The sequence below is a fragment of the Erithacus rubecula genome (assembly GCF_903797595.1).
Source record: "Erithacus rubecula genome assembly, chromosome: 10".
NCBI lineage: Eukaryota > Metazoa > Chordata > Aves > Passeriformes > Muscicapidae > Erithacus > Erithacus rubecula.
In genome coordinates this window covers 26,848,458-26,871,249 of record NC_136662.1, presented here as the reverse complement: position 1 = coordinate 26,871,249, position 22,792 = coordinate 26,848,458, and the positions used below count along the sequence as shown (strand labels likewise).

The 22,792-nt window shown below is 52.0% G+C and overlaps 1 protein-coding gene across 2 annotated transcripts in view; it reads left to right on the top strand.

Annotated features, from left to right (window-relative positions):
• Positions 1–9,353, top strand: part of PBX1 (PBX homeobox 1) — a 125,185-nt gene extending 115,832 nt beyond the window's left edge. For both annotated transcript variants that reach the window (XM_079313398.1, XM_079313399.1), the window contains 2 exons: positions 837–926; positions 6,587–9,353. In XM_079313398.1, coding sequence (XP_079169524.1) covers positions 837–926; positions 6,587–6,679 — 183 coding nt within the window. In that variant the 3' untranslated portion in view covers positions 6,680–9,353. The remainder of the gene's footprint in view (positions 1–836; positions 927–6,586) is intronic.
• Positions 9,354–22,792: the final 13,439 nt, after the last annotated feature.

Genomic DNA, 22,792 nt, shown 5'->3' with positions numbered 1-22,792 from the left:
ATTATTGGGGCAAAAAAAGAATTTAAAATAGCCACAACCTCACTCAGATCTCCCATCCAATGTCCAGCTATGCCATGAGTCCCCTCCCTGGCACCTAAGGCTCTGTTCTGTGCTGAGAGACGACAGCCACTCTGATACTTCTGCACTGGGCAAGGAGAGCTCTCTAGAGCCAAGGCTGCTCCCCCGGGGGCTGCAGGTGGAGCACACACCATCCACGGGCAGTGAGACGTGCTCACCACGTGTGCCACCGCTGGGGCTGGGGCTGGGGTGTGGGGAGAGGAACAGGGCACCCAGAAGACAGCTGCTGGTGCCTTTGCCATGGTAGGTATGTTTCCTTTGTGGGCCCTCTGCAGTGAAGGCGCTCAGCCAGCTCCAAAGATCTCCTCCTGCTGCTGTGAGCTGTGTTTGGGGTCAGGGGTGGAAGGGGTCGGGGTAGGAAGGTGGGTCCTTGAGTACCATGGTGGAGATGGCTGCAGCAGAGTGCTCCAGGAGATGCCACCCTCACTTGTCACACTCTTCTCCCTCCCCACTCTTTTTGTCAAAGGACATGGGACCGAGGAGAGTGTGACAGAGCTGCTGGGGCGGGCAGAGGATGGCAAGGGAGGCAGGAGAAGTCCTCTGGCTCATCTCTCTTCACAAGACCAACTGCGGCTCTCTTTCATCCCTCTTCAAATATGCACCTTTATTTTTATTACTATTTTTATTACGATGATGGCCATGATTATTGCTATTACTGTTTGTTTGCTTTTATCTTGCTAAAGACGAACAGAAGCAGCTTTGGCCACTAACCTTTCCTTCCCTCTAATTTGTGTCTTTGTTGTTGTTGGTTTGTTTAGGTGGATACCCTTCGCCATGTTATCAGCCAGACAGGAGGATACAGTGACGGACTCGCGGCAAGTCAGATGTATAGTCCGCAGGGCATCAGTGTAAGGAAAAAAACAGGCTTGGGATCTGGTCTTTTGGGGTTTTTTTTCATTTTTGTTTTCTCTCGCTACCAATTATTTCGAAGCCATAGGGCTCAGAATGCCACTTAGTAGGACTTGTCTTTGCTTTTACGGTCACCTAGTTCATTGCTTCTGTGTCGGTCACGCCAGCGGCGCAGCTTTGCCCACAAAAAAAGTGGCACCAGGGCAGGCTGCGTGCAGGCAGCTGGCGTCTCGGACTGTCACAGCCCATCAGCGTTCGCCCGGCACCTGCGGCCACGCGCGCTCGGCCGGGAGGAGCCGCTAAACAGGTGACACCTCGTGTCACCACGGTGGGGAATGTCACCGCCAACATCCCGGCCTCCGTCACGGTGGCACCGTCCTGGATTAAAACATCCCGTCCGAGAGCGCGGCGGCGATGGGGGCGCGAGTGAATGAGGGAAAACCGCAGAGCCAACCAACGTCGAGCCAAGGAAACCTTGCCCGAGCGGGCTGGGGGAGGATGCGAGGGGGAGGGCGGTCTCTGGAGCATCTTCTCCTTGTTCTTGGGTGCGCTGGCGGGTTCTGACTAGCATGAAAATTCGTAGCGACAAGCTGTGTCGCACAGGGGGAAATCGATCAGACACACACAAGGAGAACCCAGTGTAGATTCGGGACAGCAATCCAACTTCATTTCTCAGATCAATCGTCCGCCATCTCAGCGGCGGTGACAGCAAGCTGGGAGAGGAGGGCAGCCTGGAAAAGGAGGCTGTGAGTGCTGGGTGGGTGGTGGCAGCAGTGTCCAGGGTGGCACAGAGGAGGAGGCAGCTGGCCCTGGACATGGGGGTGCTGATGGTTGGAACAGCAGTTGGGAACTGGTCGGAGAGGTGATGATCCTCTGGGTGGGATGGTGGTCCTGCAGCCCAGCACGGTGCAGCAACCAGCCCCATCACCCTCCAGCCCACTGGGCCATTGGTCACCTGGCCTGTGACCATCCTGCAGCACGGCCACCACCAGCGTGCAGTGCCCTGGGACGGGGGGCTCTGCTCCCCTCTCCCGCGGGTGCCGGGGCTTAGTGGGCGGCTTGACGTCAGGAGGCAGAGGCAGGGAGGATTTGTGAAGTAATGTAATTGAACATGTGCAGATAATTATGTCTCATTACATAAGCCCCTTGCAAAAACGGCACTTGGAAATGCCACATGAAAGAGCCTATCGTTCCGCATTAATTTCTCCATGCGCTGAATTTATTCCCTTTCTGGCTTTTTAATACTTGGAGAGTAAATGAATCGCAGGCTGATCATGATAAGAGATGATACTTTTGTATAAATTAAAATACCCCCAAGGAAAGAGGCTGAGCTGATTACAGTTGCAGTTGGCTTGGAAAATAACAGTGGGCTGCGTTAAGCCAAAATTTGGCGGGGGGGGGTTTGCTGCCGGGGATTATGAGGCAGGGACGGGAGAAGGAAGAGAGAGTGAAAACTCAAAAGCTGAATAGGATGAGGAGAGCTGAGTTGGTGTTTCTGCCTCTGGTTCTCTGTGGGAGAACCAATGTTCCCATGAGTAGCAATGAGAACTGGTGAACAGAGAGTGGCAGGGGCTTCGTGCATCCCAAACAGGGACCTGATATGTCTGGCCTGATGTCTTCTCAGGCTGGTTTTCAGGGAGGGCAGGAGCCCAAACTGACCCATATTGTATGTTTTCAAGAGAGGGGCAGGTTGGCAAAGGGACTGCACTGTGTGGGTGACTCCTCAATTCCCCATAAAGCTGTGGTAAGCATGGAGAATGAGGCAGGGAGTCCAGAGCTGAGCAGACAGTTTAGGAAGCACCTTGTGGATTGCCTATTTGTTTCCTTTGTGTCCCAGTCAGTGTGCTCCAGCCTGATTGTCACTTAATGTCTTCCCATCCAGCGAGGTCCCTTGATGGATCCCAATTTGTCCACCCTGAAGTGTGGCTGTCCTTTTGGAAGCATTAATGCTGGGGAACTCCTCAGTGCAGTCAGGGTGACTGTCTCCAACAGGCAGGGAAGGCTTCCCTGCCTTTCCCTGAACCCTTCCATGCCGAGGAGGGGCAGCGGAACGCGGAGCAGAGCTGATAGTGACACAGAAATCTGCCGTCCCCACATCACCCGGGCGTCCCCGTGAGCTGCTGGAAGGAGATGAGCCGAAACCCAGTCAGGAGCCCTGTCACAGTGATGTCTGCACGGGGCTGAGGTTAAGTCATCCCTGGAGCCCGTCAGCACCAGGAAGTCAGCAGCAGGTTGCCCAGCTCCACTGCTGGAAACCTTGGCAGGGGAGACAGCGCTCGGAGTTTGCCTTCCTTGATGGAGGATGAATTTTTAAACGCCTCTAAGTCGTGACAGCTGAGAAGAGGGATCTGCCCAAAGCCCAGTTGCCTGCGTGGCTCTGCTGCTGTGGCTGACAGGCTGCTCTGCAGGGCAGGAGGGGCTGGAGTGGGTTCTGCATCGTTAGCAGGATAATGGGCAGTGTCCCAGCCATCACCAGCACTGTGACCCACGGCCATGGCTGAGACAGGGCGAGAGCAGAGCCTGCTCCCTCACAGGTGGGGACAGCACACTCTGACAATGAAGGGGTAGTGGAGACAGAAGCTGTCCTTGGGTCACACTGAAAAGAAGCAGGGACCTCCCCTCTTTTCAGGATGTTTGGGCTGTGAGCCACCCCTTTTGGAGTACAGGAAGAAGCTGAGAGCTCCTTACTTTACCTGAGATCTTTTGTTCTAAAAAGTCGATACTTGGGAAAAAAGTTTTTGTTCTGTTCCTCAGCCAGCTTCAGTTCAACATCATGGTCAGGTTTTGGTTTGTGGTCATGGCCACCAGCTGGGGAGTGGAAGTTGGTCTGGCAGGGCTTCAGTGCACAAGCTCTGTCCATAAGGAGTGCCTTGGTGTGTTGTGATGGCCAGAGGTGCCTGACAAGGCTGGATTCTCTGATGTGTGATAAGACCTTCAGTGCATATTGTAAGGAGGCCCTGATGAAAAAGCTTTGAGGCTGCTCTGTCAGACTGGCCAGTACCTGGTGTGTTTGGAGGTGACCTGACTCCCTGTGCCCGTGTTGGTGTGGGACAGGATTTGGTCACAGGAGGTGGAGTGCTGGGACTGCCTCTGTGTTGAGCAGAAGGTGCCTTTAACAATTGGCAGAGTCATCTCCCAGCCCCACGTAGGAGGCCCGGGCAGGGAGCCAGCCAGACTGGCTGGAGGTGACAAAAATGCTGAGACCTGTGGAAATGGGCACCAAAACCAGTTGCTTCAGCAATCTTTCACTGGGGCTCCAGACTTGGACAGTCACCAAGGCTTTGCTGTGCTTTGGCACCAGAAGGTGACATCTGAAGAGAGGTCCTGGAGACCACTGCTGTGTCTTTGGCATCTGCCCCTCCTGAAGAAGTCACAGCCATGTGCAAGGAGCAGCAGCCTCCTCAACAGACTCCCTTGTCTTTGAGGGAGATCCCAAGTGATGTACTGCAGTCAAACCCCAGGGGAACTCCTTGCTTGGAGGAGGTAGAGCCATCTAGGTGGAATTGGATGAATTCCATGTGTGACTTTATCCATGCAGGATGGAGTGAACTCCAGGATGAGTGGGGATGGTGCCTGCATGCAGTCTGCCTGAGGAAGGATGCAGCTACCTCATGGAGGACTTCTCCACACCAAAGGATGTGTCAGGATGCCATAGCCAACCATGGATCCTCCTTTCCATTTATGGCCTTCCCAAGACCCTATTGGCCTCTCCCCAACATTCCCTTGACTTCCCACTGGATGTGACCAAGATTTTGTTCAACCACACAAATTCCTGAAGCACAGGAAGGCGCATTCCCAGTCCATTCCCAGTACCTTCCAAGGATTTTGGGGAGCACAGTGCTGAACACGGAGGCGCCGCTCGATTGCTCCTGTGGCTGGCAGGCAAAAACCTGACTAAAAATAGTTGAGCACAATAGGGCCAGAGCCCTGCTCCATGCAGCCCCCGCTGCTCTCCCCCCTCCTGCTCGCCGTAACGACCCTGCAAACACTAAATGGCATCTGAGTGCATTAAGCAGCAAACTCTCCGGTGACATAGCAATTACGGCTCTGAAATAGATTTGGTGCGTCACGGAAGATAAGGGTTTTGAAAGTTTCTGTTGTGATTATAGCTTGTAACTCCAACAAATAACAGGCTTGGTAATAAGAGGCTGCCAGCACAGCTATTGTGGTTCTCTCTCACTGATGGCACGTAAATTGCTATTAATGTCCTAAGTGTACTTGAATATGCCAGTCTCGGGGCGGCGGAGTTGGCTCTGTGTCTCTCTTTACGCGGCCTGTCATTGTCGGGCTGATAATCTACAGTAATTGCTGCCTCTTGCAGCAGTCCAAGATGTGTAAGGGTGGATATTGCATCTCTGGAGCGCAGGGATGGTGGGTCAGGGCCTGGCTGTGGGGGCAGTGGGCATGGGGCACACGGGGCTGGTGATGCTCGTGCATGGTCTGGTGTCACGCTTGCACCCAAGGTGGAGCAGCGTGGAGTTTGCTAACCTGTGAGCAAGCTAAGCTCATGATTCCTGCTTTCCTTGCTGTTGCCTGAACCCCTCTGCTCCTGTGCATGTGTGGAAGAGCACACGGTGTGCACACACCTCTTGTCTTGTTTGCTTTGTCCCGCTGTGAGCTGGTCTGACTCCTCAAACATATTCTTGTGGCTGTAACCTCTGTGCTCCCATCACAGCAGCCTCTCAGGCAGGTGGGAGCTGGGCAGCAGCACTTCGGGGTGGGGAGTTTTCCTGCCCTCAGCCCTCTGGGGTGTGCAGGGTCCCAGCTGGCAGGGCCAGCACTGGGTGATGCAGTGGGACAGGCAGCCAGAGTGGGCAAAGCAGCCCGCGCCTGTCTGAAGCGGGACAGCCACTGCTGCCAACTGGAGCTTGGGCAGTGCTTGGGAAGGATTAATTAGCCAAGCACTGAATCAATGTCAGTGCAGGCAGAGGAGGCTGGGTGAGACATCTGCTCCTCTCTGAAGGGGATGGCAGCCGCAGAGGAGCAGCTTCTGCACGCTGCCGGCTCCTGCCCGCGGCAGCCGGGCCCTCGGGCAGCTCGGCTCTTGAGCGCCTGCAGAATTGGCTCTGCAGCTGGTTTTGGGAGAAGAAACAAGGTGTCTGCCATGGTTTGCTGCATGAGCCCCGGATGGGATATAGTGGTGGCACCTCCGTTGTGCTGTGGTTTGGTTTCCCTCAGTGAAGTGGGGATGTGGAGCTTTTTTGGGGGACACAGTGCTGCTCAGCAGTTCCATGGGACCCATTGTTTGTTCTGCATGTTCACACCATTTGGGTCCAGATAACATTCAGGCTGCTGGTCCTGGAGTGAGGTGTTTGCTATTTTCTTTCTGCCATATGAGGAAGGGTCATAGTCAGGGGTTAAAAAGTCCCAAACAACCAGAGCTCAGGATTCTGGAGAAATACGTTTTGTTTTTTTTTTTAAGGGATGGGCTTTATGTGAGCACTTGCAGTTTATCAAAATCTGTTTTCAATGGAAATGTTTCTGCCCTGTATCACTGATGGAGCCCTGTGGTCTGGGGTGGGGTGGGGGAGTCAGAGGGGACATCTTTGCCTATTGCACTTGTCCCAGCTGTGGGAGAAGCGGGGGGTCTGAGGTGGGTGGGTGCCTTGGCTAGGGCTGTGTGTGCCTTGACTGATGTCCCTGGTGTCCCTTCCTTCAGGCTAATGGAGGTTGGCAAGACGCTACTACCCCATCGTCGGTGACCTCCCCCACAGAAGGCCCTGGCAGCGTTCACTCTGATACCTCCAACTGATCTCCCAGCAAATTGCATCCCTGGCTGAGCCGGCCCCGGCGGGGCGGGAGGGGAGGGGGCCTCTCCTAACACCGCAGCAGTCAGACTGGAGGTGAACCCAATCAGCACACACAAGAAGACTCCTTCTCTTCTCTTCTCTTCGTCGGGATGCTTTTTTCAGCCAATCTGGACACTTCTTTATACTCTCTTCCCTTTCTTTTCTGGGTAGAAGCCGCTCTCCCCCTCCCCGCCACCCCCCACAACACCATTCCCTTCCCCTCCCCGCTTCCCACCCAAGGTAGAAGGATTTTAAGGAGGAAAAGCAAAAATCCACCACCACCACACAAGCCAGCCCCAGAGCAGTGTACAGCCTCACGCTGGGTGTCTTTTTGAGGAGCTACAAATGTACCTCAGTCACATTTCCCTTGCCAGCAGGCAGCCCCCCTGCCCCCTTCCTTTCACGCTACCTCTCCGTAGGGAATTGCCACCGCAGGGAATCTGCTCCCGCTGCTCTCTGCACGTCCCTTGTGGACAGGGACAGGGCAGGTGGCACAGCCCCCGTGCACCTAGAAGGAGCCAGCGTGCTCCCCCTCACTTCCCAAAAGGTACCGTTCCCATTCCCAGCCTTGGGGAAACTTCCCAGTGCCAGCCCTCCTCGGCCAAGCATCCCTCCCACTGGCTGCTGTGATCTGGATGAGCTGTGAAACCTTGCTGTCCTGCCTGCCTTTGCTGGAGGGGAGAAGAGGAGGGAAGGAAGGAGGCAGAGGCAGGTGAGAAGCAGCCATCACTGACAACAGAGGTGCTGACACCTCCACGGAGCTGTGTGGGATCAGGCATGGACGGCTGATGGGACACCAGCGCTTCTCTGACAGCACCTGGAGAGGCTGGTGCTGGAGTTCTGCTTCTCATGGGGTGTTGGCTCCTGTTTCCAGGAGGAGCTGGGTTCCCCACAGAGGTTTGTGCCACCCTCTGCATTCCCAAAGCCCTGCCAAGCCAGCAGTGAGGGATGGGCAGCAGAATGCCAGGGGCTGGAAGCACTGGGGTGTCTTGGGTGTTTTTGGTAGTGCTTCACCCCACGGGTTTGCTCTGTAGGACGGGTGGCTGCCCCACTGGGGGATGTTTGTGTGCTGAAGCTGCTGGTTTCACCCCAGGAGTCACCTGGGCAGTGGCCATGGAAGAACTCATGGGACTTTCTGCCCAGCTTTTCTGGTCCACTGTTGGGACAGGCAGTGGTGGCTGGCAAGCAAGGCTTGATCCTGCCCCTTCAGGCTGGTGCTGGGAGGACGTGGCTGTCGTGGAAGAGCAGGAAGAGGCAGCACCAGTTTCCCTGGGCAGCGGGCTGAGCGTGCCAGGGTGGGACTCCTGGCCATCGGTTCTTTCCGTGGGCACGAGGAGGCTGAGCCAGCCTGCATCAGGACCCTGGGTGTGGTGGGGACTGGTGTGGGTGCAGGATGTCTGGCACCTCGTGATGGATCCCAGGATCCCTTGGGATCAGTGCCTCACACTGTTGAATGTCCGTGCCCACCCTGCTCGAGCTGGTCTGGAGGTGGGAGCTGCCAGCACAGAGCAGCATTAAGCAGAACCCATTGTAAATTAGAGCTCTGCCAAAAATATTTCCACCCTTCTGCTGGAAAAATTAGAGTTCCTTGGCATGCAGGGTACAGTGGTGCTGTGGCTGAAGCTGTCACCTTGTGCCCAGCAGTGACACTTCTGCTCCTTTGGCATCCATGCCAGGAGTGGGGACCCTGTGGCAGAGCAGGATGTGGCACAAGCGGCCTCCCAGCTGTGTGTAAAGGGCATGGAGAAGATTTTCCTGTAAGGACAGTGGTGAGATGCTGCCCACCTTCCCACTCTCCTCTTCCCATGGCCTCCCTCAGTGCTGCCATTTGTCCCCTTCCAGCTTGTTTTACCTGATCCCATTCAGGCTGAGCGTTCCAGGGACACAGGACTGGGTCAGGCCTCTTGTCCTGAGCAGCAGCAGTGCCATGCCTATGGGAATGCCACTGTCCTTGAAACCCCTGGGAATGAGCTGAAACCACGGCATTCTGAGCCACACTGGGGCTGCCCTGCCCTCTGCTCCTGCTGCTCCTGCTGCTCCTGCTGCTCCTGCTGCCCAGGCTGGGCCCTCTCTCCTTGCTCCTCCACGGTACTTTGCAAATCCCCTCCTGGGTTCCCCACTTGGTCCCTCCAGTTTGTGTTGGCGTAGCTGCTTGCTTGCCTTTTCCTTTGCTTTTTTTTTTTTTTTTTCCTAAATTTTTTGAGTTTTGTTTCTTCTCCCTGTTTCTCCTCCCCTGCTCCAGCCCCCAAGTGTTGTGGGTTTTTTTTCTTTTTCTTCTTCTTTATTTTTTATTATTATTTTTCTGCCCAGAAAAACCTGACTTCGATACCAAAAAAAAAAAAAAAAAAACAAAAAAAAAAAAAAACAAAAAAAAAACAAAAAAAAAAAAAAAAAAACCTGCAGAAACTCAAAAAAAAAAAAAATTAAAAAAAAAATCACAAAAAAAAACTCGACGATTCTTTCAGCTTTATTAACATTTTCCATTGTTTCTTGCGATTTGTGTCTCGTTCTTTGTAGTATTGATGATAACGAACATTTGATAATGAATGTTCTTGTATATTCAGATAAAGGAGAAAAAAAAAAACCAAAAACGCAGTCGGAATTTAATAGTGTTTATAATAAAAGAATAAAAAATGACCCTCTTAGCACGCAAAATTGAACAGGGGGAAGGTCCCATCCCTGTTCTTTCTGTGGCAACAAGCGCTTCATTCCTGTATAGTTTATAACATCAAACTACCTACATTCATCCTCCTTTTTTTGTTTGTTTGTTTTTTTCCCATGGTTTGGTTTTATTTTTTCCCATTTTCTCGCATTTGTGAATTAGTTCAAGAATGCTAGAAAAGTGTAGAGTTGTGCACACTCATTTCTTCTTACACTATGTTTAAAAAAGTGACGGTAATTCATTTTGTAAAACTTTAAAAAGAAAAAAAATGGTTGGAATAGTGAGCATTAATAGGTACAGTCTAACACTTTATGTTTCTTAACGTTGAGACCCAGAAATGAACCTTCTTTTTTTTTTTTTTTTTTTTGCATTATTTGGGATGGGGGGAGGGGGCTTTGATGATGATGATGATGATGATGATGATGATGATGAGTTTATTTTGACCTGTCCGAGATGATGGCCTTGTTGCTTCCCCTGCGCTTTCTGAGCTGTGACCAGAGTGATGTGAAAAGTGATGGTGGTGGTTTTGGGGGGAGTGTTTCTCCCCTTTCTTTTCAAATCCCAGCTCCAGAGGATCCTGGTGTGGCTGCTCTGGGGCTGAGCAGTGGGATTATGTCTCTGAAAAGGGATGGAATTCCTGAGATGGTTTGGGGAGGAGATGGGGAGTCAAATCCCGAGCCCCTGTGGGTCTCCATTCTGGGGGTGTTGCTGAGCTGCCTGGAAGTGATGAAAGGGCAGGAATCCTTCCCAAAATGTGTGTTGAGATGGTTGGTTCTCTCCCCTGAATCCCCAAAATCTGAGGGATTCGGAGTGAGGGATGTTCTAACCTCATCTACCCATGGATGGAGATGAGGTCTCACAGCCTGACCCCACCCTGGCTGCATCAGCATCTGTGCTGAGGTGGGACATGGCCAAAATGTCCCCAAATCCAGCCCCAAATCCCAGTGGCTGCAGGGTGGGGTTCAAGGAGAAGCACTGAGGAAGGTGCTGGTTGGCATCGCTTTGATTTTCTCCTGAAACGTTTTCCTCCCAAAAAAACAACCTGAGCTTTTCACATCACTGAAAAAGATTTAGGGTTTGGGGTGTTACTTTTAATCCCAAGGTTTCCTAGAGTCCTTTTGTTTTCATACACCTTTATTATTATTATTTTATTATTATTATTATTAAGAGGATGTAAATCAGACATTGCCTGGGGGGTTGGTTTTGTCGGTTTGCTTTTTTTTTGTTCTATCCCTTGTAAAGGTGATCCAGTTCGGAGTTGCTTTTCTAATTTTTTTTCTTCCCATCTTTTTTTTTTTTCTTCTCTTCTTAATGAATTTCACATATTAAAAAAAAAAAAAAAAAAAAAATCAAAATTAAAAAAAAAGATTAAAAAAAAGAAAAACCCTGAAAAAAAGGAAAAAAAAAGACTCTCTGTTCCAACCTGGTTTTGAAACTTTAAGCTTTTCTGCTTCTGTAAAGAAAAAAAAAAGGCCTCTGTCTTTCTGATCCCAATTGAAAATTTTATGTTCTATGACGATACTAACAAGGTGTAGGTTTTACAGTTTCCTGATTTGTACTGGTAATGCATATTCCAAATAAATAGTTTCTTTTGTTGCAAAAAAAAAAAAAAAAATCAAAAAAAACCCTGAAACCAAACCTGGTGTATTTTTTTGGGATGATAAAGAAGAAAACGAGATACCTTGGGGATTTCTCCACGAGGTGCAGGGGGCAGGAAGAGTTTGGGGTGCAGAGGTGAGGATGAACAAAGGCAATAAATCCCCTGATGGTGTGAGCCAGAGGGATGTGATTTGGGATTCTGCCTGAGACTTTGCACCCCTGGTGCTTCCCCCCATGCCTCAGTTTCCCTGGGCAGAAGGAGACAAGTTCTGGAAATGTGGATTTGTCCATGAAAACAAAAAACCAAACACCCAACCAAAAAAATAAAACAGAAAAAACATAATGCAACCTTTTACTGCTTTTTTGGACTTAAGTGCACTGCTTTCCAAGAAAAAAGCTAGAAAGGAGATTATCACACTAAGGGAGGGCAGGGCTGGGAAGCCTTGATAGCCTTTCCTGTTTCCCTGGGGTGGGGGACTTAGTTAAAAAAAAAAAAATTAAAAAAATTTAAAAAATCAAAAACGTTAGTGGGAAGAAAAAGAAGCAATTTTAAATTTAAAGATAATTTGCAGTTTTAAAAAGAACCGGTGCGTAGGACGAAAACCAGGACAGCTCTGCCTGGTTCCTAAAGATTTTAAATGGAGTTGGGGGCGGCTGGAGGGGGTGATTCCCAAATTCCCAGGCTGGAAAAAAGCTGGATGTGTGCCACCAACACCTCTGGCACCCCACGGGCACCCGCAGCGGACGGGGAAAATCCCCTGGAGAAGAATCCCCGGGGAAAGGGATGCTGGAGCTGCCATGGATTTCTTGTCAATGATTATTCAATCTCCAGCCTGACCTTTCTCTTCTAAATAACACGGCAATATCAGCTCGGGCCAGCCTCCAGCTCCGGCTGCAAATTAAGTGTATCGCTCTCCGGCAGAGCCCCCCGGAGCCCGCCCCAGGAATTATCTCCGGCCGCCGCCGCTCTCCTAATTCCAGTTTAAATATCAGCCTGCTCCCAGCTGTTCCCTTCTCATAAACGCTCAGCCCGGATCCAAACACACAAATGTTAAGTCCCGCCGGGCCCCAGCGAGGTGGGAGGGGATGCGGGGATGATTTTGAGGTTGGGGAGGTGCTGTCACAAATCCTTTAGGGGCCAGCGGCACCCGGCTGCTCTCCCTGCTGGTGTCTGTGCCAAAAACTGGTGAATTGGAGGTGGGAATGCAGAAAACGGCACATGCAGCTCCTGCAGCATCCTCCTTTCCTCCCTCTGTTCCCCCTCGCTGTCTCTTTGTGGATAAATACCAAAATTCGCCTTTTCCTTGCCAATTTGCCCCATCAGATGCCGTGGATGCCATCCCCCTCCCTGCATCCTCTTTTCTTCCCTTTTCCCCCTTGCTCTCATCCCTAGGACTTTTTTTTTTTTTTTTCCCCTCTATTCCCCTGATTTCGGGCAACCAAGTTCAGTAAACCCCGAGGCGCAGCTCCTGCACTTTTCCATTTCGCACTGCAATATTTTAGACTCAAAACTGCGGGGTAGGGGGAAAAAAAAAACACTAAACCCTCACCGAGCCCCACAAAATTCCCAAAATTCAAGAGGCTCCAGGTGAGCAGCACCGCTGTTTTGGTGGCAAACAGAGCGGACCCACACCTACATTATTAATAATCCTTGCCTCCTAACCGAGGGGCGGGAGGTGTTAAAGTTACAGTTGGCAGTAAAGCCCCGTCCGCTGGCAGCAGAATTTAATATACGGCAGAAGTTTCGCCTATAAAAGGCCAGGGTTATGTTTTCCTCCAGTTCACCGGGAGTCTATAACTTACGACCTCCATAAATGTGAGTGGGTCTCACAAGTCAGCCCATCAGTCTTTGGAGTAATTCTGCTTTGTAGTAAAATATTTTATTGTGGCTTGGATGCAGGCAGCACCCCCCTCACCCTGCTCGGGGTGGGTGGGAGGGGGTGGCTGTCACCACGTCCCTGCTCTGCCAGGGGATGGGGTGAGGCATTTTAAAAGTTTAATAAAATGAAATGAAATCACAATGCGGTAAAATAAAAGAATAGAAGGTATAGTAAGATAAAAAAAAAATAAAGATAAAAAAGTACAGGTAATAGGAAATGAATGTAAGATAAATTTAAATTCAACAAAATAAAACCCAAACCAAAATAATAAAATTAGAATAGAATAGAATAGAATAGAATAGAATAGAATAGAATAGAACAGAATAAAAATGGAATGGAATGGAATGGAATAAAATCGAATAGAATAGAATAAAATAAAAGTAGAATAAAAATAGAATGGAATGAAATAGAATAGAATAAAATAAAAATAGAATAAAATAGAATAAAAGTAGAATAGAATGGAAATAAAATAAAATAAAATAAAATAAAATAAAATAAAATAAAATAAAATAAAATAAAATAAAATATATCCCAACCCCCCGGGCATGGGCTGTTGAGAATGTGTGCTACACCTTTTAATTATTGCTAATGAGGTAGAGTTTTAACAGCTTTGCAAGGGAATTGTGGCACCTCTCGGTGTGCTGGCAGTGCCGGGGGTTGCGTGGCAAGAGGGAAACCAGGGATAGAGGTGTGGGGGGGGGGAAGAAATCCAGAGGAGCGGGACAGATGGATGGCACAAAGGCAGGGCTGGACCGAGCTGAAGCAGAAGAAAAATATATCCAAAAAAGGGAAGAAGAAAAAAAAAAGAAAAACTAAAAAAAAAGAGGGATGTCATCACTGCCTTCCCAGCTCGCCCATCCTCTGGGCCACCAAAATTCTTCGTGCAGCCCCAATCCCGTCGCCTGCAGCCACCTCTGACCGCAGGCAGGGCAGCTGAGGGGCGCAGGGAGAGCCCAGCTAATTAAAAATGCAAATGAGGGCTGGGCCCGCTCGGCTGCTGGCGCCTCCGAAGGTGCAAATTACAGTCGGGGTTTATTGGCTCGCTCGGAGCGGAGTCGAGTCCCCGTCCCCCCGTGTGCCCCCGCTCCTTCCTCTGCTTCCAGGAACCTCCAGAGCGGAGAAAAAGTGGCAGGAAAAAGGATGGGAGAAAAGAAAGATTGTTTTTAAAGAAAATAAAGTTTCCCTAGTTTTCGTTCTGTTGGTTTTTTGGTTTAGTTGCTTTCCCCTTTGTTTTCTTCCCAGCGTTTTCTGGGGAAACTGATAACTTAGAATGCAAAGGAAAGAGACATAATCAGAAGGAAATAAAATTCCACAGGGGCTGAAGCAGCCCAGCCCCGTGCCACAGATACCTCAGTGCTGCATCCTGGCTTGGTGGCACTGCCCCCAAATATTCCACGGATGCTTGGAAACTGCAAAATCCCAGCTGCAAGGCACCCAGAAAGGAGAACAAAGTCAGGATGGTGGCTTTGGGGTGACCCACGCTGGCCGAGTCCAGACAAGACCCCAAAATGAAGCTGATCTCCCCCGACCCTTCCAAAACCGCGTGGGTTTTGCCAAAATTCTCCTGGTTTTGGGGGCGATTTGGCAGGGACGGCGCCAGCGATTCTCGCACTCGCTGACTCAGCTCCAGCACAGCTCCCTTGTCCTGCTGCTAATTAGGCTCCAGCCTCTCATCTCGTTAATAACCTTCTAGTTCATTTGCATACAAAAAAAAAAAAAAAAAAAAGGGGGGGGGGGAGGAAGAATGAAAGCAAGCAGCTCGTTTTACCTTCAACATGTGGCTAATGCTTATTAAAGTATTTAACCTTTTATTATGGCGCAGAAGCATCTGTTCCAGCAGATCCTGGGGCTTTTCCTGCTTGGGAGATGGGGCAAAAAACCGGGAATTTCAGCTGCTCAGGTCGGTGTCTGTGGTTTGCAGCATTTCCAGAGCCTGGCTGGGGGGTTCAGTGGGTAAACCCCATGGAGCAGCCCCAAAACTCATCCTTAGCAGGTGTTCCATGAAACACCTTTCCTACCTAGACACGAAGGGAGATCCTGCTCCTGCCCAGACCCCTCTCCTATCCAGACACCCTCTCTGACTGAGATGCCCCCACTGGGACCCCTCTTCTCACAAGACCCTCTCCCCTATCAACAGCCACCTCCATCAAGGTTGAGTCTCTATCAAGATTCTCACTCCTGTGTTGGGTTGATGTGACCAGCAATGTGGATTCTGTCCCCATCTGTTGAGCTGGGTGGGGCAGTGACCCTGATCTCCTGGCACATATTATCTGCTAATGGGCCAGCTTTAAACCAGCTGGGGCAATCATCTTTATCTTTCCACAGCCCATCCTCCCTCCAGGAGATATCATCTGCTGCTGGCCCATTCAGTCCCACTGCATGACTGATAAAATTCCATCATCCCACTGGGAGATGCTCCAGCCAGGGGGAGCAGCCAAGCCTTTCCTACCCAGAGAAAAAATGAGATTTTGGACACCAAGGGACCTTCTTAACACTGGATTCCAGAGGAAAGCCAGACCTTTCCACATCATCCCTGCACCTTCAGAGGAAACTGCACCTTCTCCAGGAGCACTGCTCCAGCTGAACCACATCTGCCACTGCAGGAGGATGCAGCCACCATTGAATGGGACTGCTGCCACCACCCTGACTGACTGACGGGTGTCAGCTTGGATTCTGACTCTGGCAGGGTTTGGGATTGTTCTTTGGAATACTGCATTTCTATTTTAATATTCCTAGTAAAGAACTGTTATTCCTAATTCCCATATCTTTGCCTGAGAGCCCCTTAATTTCAAAGTGATAATAATTTGGAGGGAGGGGGTTTACATTCTCCATTTCAAAGAGAAGCTTCTGCCTTTATTGGCAGACACCTGCCCTTCAAACCAGGACACTCCCTTACTGAGTCCCTCCTCTCCTGCTGACCCCTCTTTCCTATTGAGATCCTCTTTCTCATTGAATCTCCCCTTCTATCAAGATGGGGGTTCTGATAAATCAATTTTGGTCTCACACATGGGGAAATGATGAGCACAGGCACAACCTGCAGCCTCAGTCTGGTTCCTCCATCCTCCTCTTCACAGGCAGTGAGAGGTGATGTTCCCTTGTGTCCCAGGGTGGCATCTGACACCTCCCTCTGGATGTCACGGTGGAGCTTCAGCTTTACAAAGTGCAACTGGAGGAGAAGACATTCAAGGAGTCACCCTGCCTCAATGAAAAACAAAATAATTAAGCTCTTTTTTTTTGCTTATTATTGAAGACAGCCTTATTAGAGATATTTGGTGCTAATGATATGCATGTACTCTGCTCCCATGGAAAACTGCCTTGAAATAAATGGATATACAGCTCAGCTGCTGCCATGCCTTTAACCAGCACTTCCCTCACATTATACAAACTTAATTGGCTCTAAAGTCCTGCTTGTTTTTTGCTTTCTGACATTTACTGACACAAACAGCCCCTCCCCTTCATTTAGTCCTGGCCACTTACTCCTCTCAGCACTCTGTGGGGAGCTGAGCATGGGGGTGATGAGGCTTCCCCTGCCCCTGCTGACACCCCCCAACACCTCCCCAGGGTGAATTTGGGCCACTTTAAACACAGAGAGCACAAGCCAAGCTAGGAGGTCATTTCTGCTTGTCTGCAGGTGGTTTCTCATGGATTCCCTCAAAAAGCTTCACTCCCAGGGCAAGAGGCAGCACAAGGACATCACCCTTGGGTCCCAGTGTTCCAGAGCTGCTGCTGCTGCTCATGTTGGTGCTCCAGGGATAGCTCTCACCCTTAGTGACAGGAGGCTTTGAACTGACAGAAGGTTTTGATTAGATACATGGAAAAAAATTCTTCCCTGTGAAGGTGGTGAGGGCCTGGCACAGGTTGCCCAGAGAAGCTGTGGGTGCCCCATCCCTTGAAGTGTTCATGGCCAAACTGGAGGGGGGTTGGAGCCACCTGGTCTATGCAAGGTGTCTGCTCGTGGCAGGGGTATTGGAGCCCGGTGATCTTTATTAAGGCCCCTTCCAGCCCAAGCCATTCCATGATTCTGTGACACAGCCAGCAGATCCTGAGCTGTGGCCTCAGGGTGAGACCCCCACTCAGCCCCCCGTGTCTTTAGCGCCATCACCCCAGTCTCCATCCCTATTTACCACAAGCAGGCTCCTTGCTGAGCTCTGGCTGCCAGGCAGGGCTGGAAAGTGATGTTTGCAGTGATATATCCCAACTCCAGCACCAGCCTGGGCACTGGCACCTCACAGCACAGCAGCCTTTGTCTCCTTTCAGGGACCTGAAAGGGCGGATAAAATCCCGCCCAGGCCAGGGGCTGCCGAGCCGACTTTGAGGCTGATAGCGGCTGAAGGCTGCTGGGGAGCATCCCGGGGGCTCCTGCTGCTCTGGCCAGGTGCGGGGCGCCTCGGGCACACCTGTCCGGGGAGATCAGGGCTCTGGCCTGTCTGCCGCACGTCCTGTGAAGGTCAGCCGGGCTGTCCCTGCCCTCGGGCTCTGCCGGCTGTGCAGACGCTGCCTTTTGTTGGGATGTAATCGCCGCTGTGTGACTGCGGCAATAACTCTTCCTCCCTCTCCGCGCTTCCCGGCCGGCGCTGCTGCTCCGTGGGCTCCTGGCCACCTTATTCCGCCTTCCCTTCTCCCCACTCCTGGTGCTGGAGGGCAGGGAGGTGGTGCCCCAGCTCTCCCCGCTGTGCCCAGCTGCACTGTGCCGGGAAGCAGCTGGAAGCTGGAGCACGGAGCCAAATGCAGACCAGGACCAGGCTGGCACTGCTGCAGAGCAGAGGAGCAGCCTGTCCCCTGCTGTGCCTTGGGGACAGGAGCAGCAGGAAAGGGCACCTTGCACCGTGCCACTCTTGGCGTGGTGCAGCCAGCAAAGGGGAGTGCTGGGGCCTGTGCTATTGGCAGCACCCAAAAATCAACCCCACCATGCCAAACCACTTAATCTCTTGGACTGGTGAAGTTGGGGTCTCATCAACCCCTTCCCTTCCCTTCCCTTCCCTTCCCTTCCCTTCCCTTCCCTTCCCTTCCCTTCCCTCCCTTCCCTTCCTTCCCTTCCTTCCTTCCCTTCCCTTCCTTCCCTTCCCTTCCCTTCCCTTCCCTTCCCTTCCCTTCTGCCCAGCACATCCTGGCCAGGGCACAGGAGGGTGCAGACACACGAAGGGACAGGTTGGTCCCCCCATGGCTGCACATCCCACCCTCTCATCCTGGTTTGTTACACCTGGGCTGCCCTCTTCGGCACAGGGGACTGCAGAGCTGACGCCGCTCTGATGACACCCAACCCACGCCAGAATAAACCTCCAAAGCCGAGGAAAATCCTCTCCAGGGTTTCTGGGATGGAGCAGCACCCTCAGCCCAGCGCTGCCTGCGCTGTCCCTGCTGTGGCAGGGTGATTTGCTGCCCACAGACCCCCAGGAGCGCCGCCACCACCCCTGTGCCAGGCACCTGCCTCTGCAACCCTCGGCCGCTCCCCTGCCCTTTGATCCTGCCCGTCCGTGACAGCTTCCCCGAGGATGTTTTGTTGGTGGTGTCACCCTTGACCATTAGCTCTTCACGCATGACTATAACGTGACATCTCTGATGCGGTGCCGCCAGCAGCCCGCCACTTCAGGGAGCAATTAAAGCCGAGTGAGTCACTGCGGGCGGGAGCAGCTTTGACCACACGTCCCCATCGCCCTGCCAGCCCCAGCCCCACACCACCCCCTCCCCACAAATCCCCGGAATGCCCTTCGCCCACCTCCTGGGTCGAGGTAGCCAGAGGGAAGGGCTGTAGGATGGGCCAGATGGAGCCAGGAGCAGGGTCCAGCGCCAGCAGAAGGTGACCCGGCCCTGGCTGTGGGGTTTTCAGGGCCATCCCGAATGCTCTCTCCTTGGGAACATCCCATCCTGGTGGGCTTCATCAAGATATTCCCTGCTCCTGTGCCGTTATTATTTTAAGACTAGGGAGGCCCAGGCAGTGGGGCTTTTATGCGATTAGCTGCTGAGATGAACGTTAATTAGTTTTCAATTTCCATAAAGTACCCCACTGACAGAAAGATTAGTTAAACCTGCTCATGACTGCAGAGGATCACTCAGAAATTGGGAAGGGGTGGAGGAGGGGAGAGGGGGCAGGTAGAGGGAGGAGGATGGAGAAAAGGATCTGAGCTGCATCACTGAGCCTTGCGGGGGTCGAGGAGGCAGCTGGACTCTGCTGGCCGCCCGTGAGAAATGTGAGGGATGTAGGTGTGTGATAAGCAGAAAAACAAAATCCGGGGGTATTTTTGGGGTCAGACCCCACAGGAAAGGGGTGTTCCTCTGCCAGGTCTCTGCTGAGCCACCTCACCTGGCCACAGCACCCAGGGCACACACCAGAACCCCGAGTTCTGTGGTTCGTATTTTGATGCATTTGTGCACGTCCCCCCTTTCCCAAAGCCCCCTCCAGAGCAGCACCCCTCTGAGCGAGCCGCTGAACCCGGGGGTGCTGCAGATCCTCCCCGCGACAGCCATGGAAGCGAATTGCAAATGACATTTCATTAGCGGCTCCAATAAAGCTGTTTTCCCTCTTTTTTCTGCTATGCCCAAAAGCCACCATGATCTTTTGCACAAAGTGCTCTTCAAACCCCAGCCCGAGCCAGCCAAGCTGGGGGGCTCTTACGGGATGGGGAGGTTTGCCTCACATCGCTTTCCAGGTTTTGGGATGGAGGGATGCAAAAGGAGAGGAGAACAGCGGGTGCAGAAGTGCGGGTGCCGCATGTCTGCTCTGGAACAGAAAGATGCCCTAAAATGCTTGGGGGGGGGGGGGGGGGGTGCAGGTTTGGGCTCCCAGGAAAAAAAAAAAAAAAAAAAAAAAAAAAAGGAGGGAGAGTGTCCCGACCTGGCAGAAGGTGTTTAATGCTCGGCAAAGCAGGACTGAGGAGCAGCGTGTGGTGCCGGGGAGGGGACACCGAGGGGACACCGGGGGGACATCGCGGGGAGCAGAGCGCGGCGGGACCGCAGCATCCCGGCCCCGGCGCTGCAGAGGAGGACACAGAGCGAGTCCCAGGCTGCGTGGCCCTCGGTGGGGCCGTGCCCAGCTGCCGGGGGTGGCCGGGGGAGGCCGGGAGGTGCCCTTGGAGAGCGCAGCTGTGCCCCTTCCCACGCCAGCTGAGACCGCGGGCAGCGCTGGGCGGGGGGAGCATCACCCTGCCGAGCTGCCCGGCCCGCATCCCACCCAAAACACCCCGCAAACACCCGCAGCGGGCCCCCCCCGGCCAGCAGCGAGGTTTTTCCCCGTGCAGGGACCCCAGCCCGGTCCCCACCCCGCCGGGACGAGCGGCCCCCGCTCCCCGCCGCCGCCTTGACGTTATTCGGCCGGACAGAGCGATGTCTGCGCGAATCATTTTCAACGCTCTTCCATATTCATAATGGGCTAAATATAGGGGAGCAAAGTGGGAGCTGGCGGGCAAAGCCCTCCCCGTGGTCACAGCCGATGACTTCTCCGCCGAGATGAAATGCTGGCGTCAGCCCCGCCAGCCCCCGACCACGGCGCAGTTGTTCGGGGGTTTATTTTGTTTGTTTTATTTCCTTTTTTTTTTTTTCTCTTAGCTCCCGGTGGCCAAATTCAAAATCACGGTTTTTTTGAGCCGGTCGAGGGAGTCTGTCACTCCCAGCACCCCCGGTCCTCTTCTTCATTAAGCGAGAAGGTTAATGATTTCAATTAGGGAGGAGGCAAGCAGCTAAATGAGTATAAATAAAGCTTTTTCTGAGCCGTGGAGAGGAATGGGGTGGAGATAACTTATGGGGCCGGAGTGGGGCTCCCTTGGGAAAACAGCCACAGCAGGAGAAAGTGCTGTTTATCCCACTGGGATGGGCACAAAAATGTCAACAGAGTGGTGGCTTTTGCCTCCCCTCCAAGGAATAAAGTCTCCATGAGTGGAGACCCTGGCTCTCCTTCAGCCCCACCTGCTCACTGGCTCCAGCAGTCCTCAGCCATGCCTGTGGCCAAAGCTTGATTAAAACCAGAAAAAATACTGTAGAAAGTCAGAACTAGCCCCATATTATGGGAAAAGGTACAAGTTTCCTGAAGTGTCACAGGGCCTTGGCAGCTGTTCTGAAACTGGCACTTACTGTACCAGAAAAGACCGTGGGTGTCATTAAGTGTGGCAAACAGAATTTGCAGTATTATGGATAACTTCTAATAAGGTTTATTCCAGTTTATTAAATCTGCTGGTGTCCCTGCCAGTTTGTGGTGAGGGCTGGGAAGGTGAGCCCAGGCAGAGCATCCCAGGGAACTCCCACTGAAGGAACCTGGGGCTGCCCCTCCCTGTTCCCACTGCACTGAGCACTGCCAGGTTTCCTGGTTCAGCCCCCAGGACGGGTTTTTTTGGCAGGTGCCCACTAGTCTGTGACATCTGCTGGGTGTGATGGCTCCTGGGGACAGTGGGACAGCCCAGGGTGCAGCAGAGGAGCGTGGCTGAGTCCTGGCTAAAGTCACATTCAGGGGTATGACCATGGGCAGCAGGTTCAATCTCCTCTCCTGCTGTGAGCTTGCAATTCAGTGTGAGACAAGGCGAGAAAAGGAATGGAGGGGGTCGGTGTTCTGGGGCTTGAATTAACATATTTTGGGGCACCTGGTGTTCGAACAGCAGAGTGTGTCCCTTCCAGCACAAACAGATCAGCTGCTGCACTGGGCTGGCTTGGCAGAAACTCGGAGTTTGTGCTAAATGCGAGCAGTTTTCACTGAATGCAAAGCAGAGAAGGTGCAGGAGGTTGTGTGTGTGTCCCCCATGCCACAGCACACAAACACAGGCACAAATGTCCAAACCTGCTAAAACCAGCCCACCAAGAGATCCAGTACAGGCACATCTGCTGATGTCTCAGGGACCCCAGAGCATCTCCACCTTCTCCAACCCAAGCTGAACTCACCAGCAGTGGGTGGCTCCTGGTCTGGGGGTGAGGAAAACCCTGGGCTCATCTCAGCAGCAGGGATGGGAATGGTCCATGAGGCCAGGGCTGTGGGATGCCAGTGTCAGGAGGATGATGGTGCTGCTCAGCTGCTGCAGTGACAAGTCGTGCCCTTGGCGTCCTCCAGGACATTTGCCTTTTGTGAGAAACTCAGCAGTATCTTTTCCCTGAAAAAAAAAAAAAAAAAAAAAAAAAAAAATTATTCCGTGACTCATGGAAAAGGTAAGATAAAGTACAGCCCCCACACTTGAATAGATATGTGGCTATTTTAATAGATGAGGCAATAAATAAAACCTGGTAGAGATTTTTCAGGTTTTCATTCATTTTTGATAGAAAGAAATTACTCCTTTTCTTCCATAAATATAAAAAAAAAATGTTCTCACTAGGGAGCTGGGAGCTCCCAGCACAATTTCCAGGTTGCCCGGCTTCACCCTAGGGCACCTGAAATGCCTTTTAAATCCCCAGCCCTGGGAACTGAGAGCTTAGGTGTCAGATAGTAACCACCACAAAGTTTCCAGGTGCCTTGGAGGGAAGCCAAGCACCCTAAAAGCCCCAGCCCTGGGAGGATTTATTTTAATTAGCTCGGTTCACTTATGCCATGCAGTGTTTAAAAATAAGCATTTTAGGCTGATCCCCTGATCTCAGAAAGGCTGAGCTTGGCAGCACAGGGTGGCCCTGCCTGTCTCCTCTGCTGAGTGTCAAACACAGGGACATCTCCAGAGGCTCAGGGAATGCTGCTTCTTCCCTTCCCTTCCCTTCCCTTCCCTTCCCTTCCCTTCCCTTCCCTTCCCTTCCCTTCCCTTCCCTTCCCTTCCCTTCCCTTCCCTTCCCTTCCCTTCCCTTCCCTTCCCTTCCCTTCCTTCCTTCCTTCTTCCTCTTCTCTTCTCTTCTCTTCTCTTCTCTTCTCTTCTCTTCTCTTCTCTTCTCTTCTCTTCTCTTCTCTTCTCTTCTCTTCTCTTCTCTTCTCTTCTCTTCTCTTCTCTTCTCTTCTCTTCTCTTCTCTTCTCTTCTCTCTTCCAGCCAGAACCTTCTCA